A 6,979-nucleotide genomic window follows, 5' to 3' on the forward strand; every position below is an offset into this window, starting at 1 on the left:
CCACTTGAGATTAATATGGTTTTCAATTGAAAAAAAAATAACTGCTCTTGGAGATGCTATGTCATTATTATATGGACTTCGTGAATTGGTGTACGCTTCCACAGCAAGTGTATAGGGCAGTGTAATGTACACAGTGTATTGGTATACGCTTCCACAGCAAGTATATAGGGCAGTGTAATGTACACAGTGTACATTTACCCAGGAAGGACCCAAGGAAGCCCAGAACACAACTGCACAAAAGGGCCAAAGCAATGTGACAGTTATCCAATTATACTATAATCCAATTATACATTCTCCAGTGTTTAGTTGCCTTGAGTAAGCGAAACAATGGCATTCTTCTACACTCGATCAACCTTTTCTGTTATTCTGTGTTTCCTAGATGGTGGTCTGACTGTGCCATCGGTGCCACCCACGCCCGCCTCTGTCCCCTTGCCCTCTCTGCCACCGGGCTCCGGTGTAAGTGGGGGGCTCGGGGCAGACGCCATCCCAGCGGCGGGAGGAGGGGGGGACGATGGGACCGCGGTCTCCACCACCACCAGACCCACCCCTGACCCGCAGACGCCCGAGGCTCAGACGTCGGGAGAGACAGAGAGCGAGACAGAGAGAGAGACAGACAGGGAGACGGACGGGGAGACGGAGGAGGAGAAAGCCAAGCGTCTGCTGTACTGCTCTCTCTGCAAGGTGGCGGTCAACTCCCCCTCCCAGCTCGAGGCGCATAACAGCGGTGAGTCTCCACATCCCGTCCTTGGCCCTCTGCAGAGCCCAGAGAGAGCCTGACAGCTTTTATAAATTATCTTTGGGTTTGCACTTGACCTGTTTTCCCATGCAAAATCAAATATTGTAGACTGTTGATTGCAGTTATATATCAAAACACAGGCATATTGCGACAGTGTCCCAAAGAGCCATTTTTTTTTTTTTGCATATGTACTATTTACACCCAATATGCTGAAAATGTTCTTTTCACCAAAATGTTTTTCATCATATATCACTTTACGGAGGACCTGTGAAGTCAGTTTGTTTACACACTCCACACACACACACACACACACACACAGAACAAACACAGCATCCCAAGCCAGAATTGTTGCCAAGTGTAGTCCTGGACCAGAGAACTACAGAGTGCTTAGCCTGGACGGCTAGTGGGAACGTCAGGGGAGTTTAACCTTCACATGACCATATCAAATCAAAAAGATGTTTTTGATACCAAAATTAGTTTTTCTATTAAGACATACCTCAATGTGGATCATTGTTGAATGCTGACGCCTTAACCAGACCAAGTGTAGTCAAGGGCTCTTTGTGAATGGCTGTGGCTGGTTATGTAGTCTAAGGACAGTCAGAGCGAGAGACGAGGAGAGCTGCAGAGGACCTGTCCTCTGGAAAGGGATTAGATTGGCTACAAGCCACACGATCCACGCTTAGCCCAGGACCGAGTGGGTTCCGCTGCTATCTCCTGCTAGCCGCTATCGCAAAAGCTGCACCTCCTAGTGATTTGCGGGGTCAAACTCATATATACCCTTCTCAGATAGCGGACAGGCCAGAGAGAGTGGCAGAAGTACCAGAGGTGGGAAAGTTCAAGCACAGAAAATCAACTGCCACTAGATTCTTAACTTCTCAGTGGTAGATCTCATTCTCCTACCATTAGATCTACCGTAACGCTTAGGAATATTGTTAATTAGCAAATGCAGCTAGTGGGCATAAAATTCGATTTTTCTTGCTCTGAATGTGGAAAGTCAAATGTTTCTTTCTGACTCCTGTTTTAACTCCCTGCGTTCTGGTTAACCTCATCAGGACCAAAAGCACAAGACCACGCTGGTGGACATGAATTGCTTTTGAAATGAAACACTTCACTCTCTGAACCCAGAAACACACAGAAACATACCTTTTGTGGCTCCTTTCATCAGCCCCCTTGAATTAGCCTTAGATGTGTTCCACAAAGCAAGATTTCTGGCTTATCCAGATAACTGATCAATCCACAAATCAAAATATTGTATCTGTGGGGGGCACTGTGGCGCGAGCCAATAAGCCCCCCATTTACGGGCTACAATGCCCGCGGGGACACAGGTTCGATTCCGGCCTGCTGTCGTTTCCCAATCCTCTTCACTCCTCCTCACTTCCTGTCCAAAATACTTCACTGTCCTATCCAAATAAAGGCTAAAAAGTCCATAAATAAATCTTAAACATTTTTTTTTATAATATTGTATATGTCTCCTCTCCAGGTACGAAGCACAAAACCATGCTGGAGGCACGCATGGGCACCGGCGCCATCAAGTCCTTCCCCCGCGCCGGCGTCAAGGCCAAGCTGCCGCCGCCGCCGACCACCGTGACCACGGGCCTGCAGAACAAAACGTTTCACTGTGAGACGTGCGACGTGCACGTCAACTCCGAGACGCAGCTGAAGCAGGTGAGGAACACACACACACACACACGTGGCTGGGATGACTAACATCAGATGAGGATCGCACACGTGGCACAGTGGAATGGCTCACATCAGATGAGGAACGCACACGTGGCACAGTGGAATGGCTCACATCAGATGAGGCAGACACGAGTCAAAAAGTCCATCAACACTTACCATCTGTTCCCATGTAGTTCCCATCTGATCGCTCCCTCTTCTGCTATCTATTCACCATCCAGTATATATATAAATGCAGGTGCATTTATGTTTTTAAATGATGTGTATAAACGTATGTACATGTACATATAAACATTGTTAACTATTACATTAAGTAACTTTAGAGGAAGCCGATAGGGGAAGCAATGTTTTTTTATGCGTTATGACGCAAGGCGTTTTCAAAGTCACCCTGCTGGCAGCCTCAGTACTTACTGTAGCCACCTCGAGTAACCCCCCCTGTTCGTCGCCCCTCTGTGCTCAAAGTGCCTTTGCTGAAGCATCCCTCTGTTCTTTCCCCTCCAGCACATCAGCAGCCGACGTCACAAAGACCGAGCGGCGGGAAAACCGGCCAAGCCTAAATATAGCCCCTACACCAAACCCCAGAGAGGACAGACTAAGCAACCGGTATGTCCCTCCTCTATCCTTTCCTCTCCTCTTCTCTCACAGTGGGGGCGGTCGAAGCAAGGTGAGGAAACCGGATGTGCTTTGCCCCAAGTCCCAGCAGCACCGGAGTCCGTGACAGCTGCACCAATACGAACCCTGGAAGCCTCTTTGAGGGGGACCTGACCTTTGAGCAGTCAGCAGGAACATAATGTTTTTCTTCTTCTTTCCCTTTCTGCGCTGCTGTTCTAATAAAGAAGTTAATTTATGGCCGTGGCTAAAAGCTACAGTACACACCAGCTGTGTGACACGACTCTGTGCCAGAGACGTAATTGTTTCCGCTTTTTCGCGCCACATAGCGGGATCATAGTTTCAGGCCCAGGTGTGACGTGTCTGCGTTAGCGTTAGCATTGCGTAACTAACGCCACTGGCCACTTTCCCAGATGGGGAGGGATGGGATGGTCGAGGCTTCACTCGCAGGTGCCTATAGCAGTGTAATCGAAACGGTGGGAAAAATCACACACTTTGACACATTGAGTTTCACTGAGATGACTGCACGGGGAGAGGAATGTGTGTGAGTAGAGCCAGTTGGCAAGTTTAGTACAAGGCACAATTACAAGAACGACGTCTCCAGCGTCCTTCAGGGACAAATTAGTAGTGTTCCCACCACATGTGTAAACAAGTTACAGTCTAAACAAGCTGGATAGGTTATTTACAATGGTGCAGTGACTACTTCATCATGTTGGTTTTAGTTGAGTAGTATACTGTACTGTAGGTTGAATGTAATGTTGCCTACATGTTGGTTTTAGGTGAGTAGTATACTGTATGTTAAATGTAATGTTGCCTACATGTTGGTTTTAGGTGAGTAGTATGCTGTATGTTGAATGTAATGTTGTTGAATGACCAGTCAGTTAATGTCAGTTTAAGGAATGGGTGGCATGAGGCAGGACACTGAGTGTGATGTTGTCTCTCCTCAGGGGAAGTTGTCACTGGCTAAGGGAGCTGTGTGTGATGTTGTCTCTCCTCAGGGGAAGTTGTCACTGGTTAAGGGAGCTGTGTGTGATGTTGTCTCTCCTCAGGTGAAGTTGTCACTGGCTAAGGAGCTGTGCCAGACGCTGCCGGCCAGGATGGTGCCCTCTCACCTGGCAGCCATGGCCGCCGCCGCCGCTGCCCTCAACTCCGCTTTCCCCCTGCGCTCCGGCGCCACCCTCTTTCAGACTCACTCCCTCCCCGCCGCACTCCTCCGCCCCGCCCCTGGGCCTGTCAGGACAGCCCACCCGCCCATGCTGTTTGCCCCATACTGACCTCTGAGCTTTGAACTCTGAACCTTGACCTGCCTGCAGGAGGGCTGATTCAGCCTGTGGAGTTCCCCACAGCACTCTACTTGGACCCCTTGTCAATCAACAGCTCCGTCTTCCCCCCCCCCCTAAAACCCCTCCCTGTTGGACCTGGACCCTTTGTTTGATATCACACCGCAATAATTAAAAAGAACAAAAGAACAGACACACCAAGGTAAACTATGCAGTGTTGTTTCAGACTTGAAGCTATAGATGTCTAAGGAATATATTGATTTTTTTTTTTTTAGATTGATTCTCTGTGTTCATTAAGGTCATTGCTTGTGTAAGAAACCTTTTCAGCTACGAGAATGTTGATACAGAGACTAGACAGGTGGGGGAAATCGTCTTGGCTGTTTGCACTTTAACCCCCCTTTTACGCTGGATGTCCTCAATAGATTAGATGTCTGTGACATAATCCCTCTTGTATAGTATGTGTTGGTGTCTATTTGTGTGTGTTTGTGTGTGAGACTGGATTTACGTGTGTGACTAGGTGCGTATGTGTGACTGTGAGTGCATGTGTATGTGTATGTGTGCAAAGGCATCTGTGAGAGTGTGTGTGTGTGTGTGTGTGTGTGTGTGTGTGTGTGTGTGTGCAAGTGTATTTGCTTACAACAGTGGAATGTGAGGATTGTGAGGAAGCCTACGTGATCAGGAGATCAGAAGCTGGATCTTCTCAAAATTGAAATGCTGCTGCTCAATTTATAGACCACGTAGAAAACAGAATGCTGCCTGCAAAGCAAAGAGATATGTAAATACAGGTGTGTGTGCTCATGTGTGGATAAGGGGTGTGTGGGAGAGGGACTGAGAGGGCCTACCCTCCACCTTGCCATCCTTGCAGAAACCTGATGAGGATGTCATGGGCCCACAGGACTACAAAAGCTGATCTATCTGAGCTGTCAATGTCAAAAGAAGATGAATCATTTCAAATAAAAATAACTTACTTTGTTACTTTAGCTTCAGTCTCAATTGAAAAAGAAATGTACTCTGCCCCCTTCACACACACACACACACACACACACACACACACACACACACACACACACACACACACACACACACACACACACATACACACACATACACACAGAGTCTATCAAGAACCCAATTGTTTTGTGTTAAGCTGTGAATCATTTGGTGCAAAATGCGATGAAACCAAACAGTGAATGACTCACTGAGGGAAACATGGAGTCGTACTTGATTCCTGATCCAACTGAAACGGTGCCCTTTGCTTTGCTATCATCCCTCTGTCTCCCCCCTCTGATTCACAGCACCCTTTGGGAAATTCTGCACCCATCAATTTCGCATCCTGACATTTTTTTGCGCGTCGTATTTGTCAAAACACCATAAGTCATCAGGTATTTCGTGAACCCCATAACTTCGAGCAAGGACCTCTTTGTGAACTCTCTCCTCCTGCGTCAGACGCCAACGCTGACATTTCTCCGGGCTTCAAAAACCTCAGTGCAGAATGCAGAGTGGGTGCCCCCACACGTACACATGCAAAAAGAGGAGAAGTTGCTCTCAGCTTTGCTCACACTCCAAAACTAATAAAGGCAGCAGCTCTGATGCACACAAAAAAAATACGTCAAAGCTTGCTGAGCGGGATCATTGGCACCATCTTGCTCCTATTACGTCCTTTGAAACAATAATCGGGAACATCTGTTCTGTGGGACGGGGACTTCTCAGGCTACGGTTCCAGAGAGCTATCAGCGACTCCACGCACACAGAACAGCTCAGCACACTCGGCCGACTCCCAGCGCCACAGCTGGTGGGAGTCCAACCCTGCAGCAAGAGCTCTGGTGTCGGTCCTGTCACCTTGTGAAATTGTTGAAATACAGGATATAAATGTGGTGGACTCAAAGTGCACCCGCAGCAGTCGGTAAAAGTGGCTTATTTTAACCTGTGTCTGAGAGTGAACTGTGATAAAAGCTTTTTTTTCTTGCAACTGTGATAAAAGCTTTTTTTCCCACTATTGCGTCTACTCTTCTCATTCTAATAATTGTGCCTCTAACACTGTTGTTGTTGACTTCCACTGCACTTGTGCTCTGAATTTATATTTGACCATGGTTGAGTGGAGAACATAAAATGGTTGTGGATGTCTTTTTTTTGTGAGGCGGCAGGATCCTTTTTTTAGCAATGTTTTTTCTTTCCAACATGCATTTCTGCACAACACATTTGTAACACCTGGGACCTTGTCTCTTCTTTGTTTGCCGCCTAAAGGAATATGTGAGAGAGAAACATAATAGGAAGAGCGAGCTGAAGAAATTCCAAGAGGCCAAACTGAACGCTTCGTACGCTTGTGCTTGTACGTGCAGGGCCTTTGATTCCTGATCATGACAAATGTAGTAATTACCGTTCGGGTACCAGCGAAAAGGGGCTGGATATGTTCATTCTACCGGGCTCTGGACTCCTAGAAGGCTCCGGAACTCCAGCACTCCCTCCCAGCGGCGCTGTCCTGCAGCTCAACCCTGAGTTCCCCCTGTCCTCGCGAGGGAGAACTTCATGGATCATGTTGACAGATTTTTCATCAGAGGTTTTTCAGAGATTGTTATCGGGATTTGAAATATTGGAGCGCTCATAAGCACTGTCATAATCAATCAAAATGACATATGCCCTGGAAAAGCCTGAGACAACTGCGGGGGCTTGGCTGTAA

At 47.5% G+C, this 6,979-nt stretch overlaps 1 protein-coding gene across 1 annotated transcript in view; it reads left to right on the forward strand.

Annotated features, from left to right (window-relative positions):
* The window catches only part of znf385d (zinc finger protein 385D), a 41,511-nt gene extending 36,234 nt beyond the window's left edge, over positions 1 to 5,277 (forward strand). Inside the window, exons 5-8 of the mRNA XM_031576513.2 lie at positions 380 to 724; positions 2,217 to 2,401; positions 2,915 to 3,016; positions 4,072 to 5,277. Of these exons, the coding sequence (XP_031432373.1) occupies positions 380 to 724; positions 2,217 to 2,401; positions 2,915 to 3,016; positions 4,072 to 4,296 (857 nt within the window). The 3' untranslated portion in view covers positions 4,297 to 5,277. The remainder of the gene's footprint in view (positions 1 to 379; positions 725 to 2,216; positions 2,402 to 2,914; positions 3,017 to 4,071) is intronic.
* The last annotated feature ends 1,702 nt before the right edge of the window (positions 5,278 to 6,979 follow it).

Source organism: Clupea harengus, chromosome 11 (genome assembly GCF_900700415.2).
Source record: "Clupea harengus chromosome 11, Ch_v2.0.2, whole genome shotgun sequence".
Lineage (NCBI taxonomy): Eukaryota > Metazoa > Chordata > Actinopteri > Clupeiformes > Clupeidae > Clupea > Clupea harengus.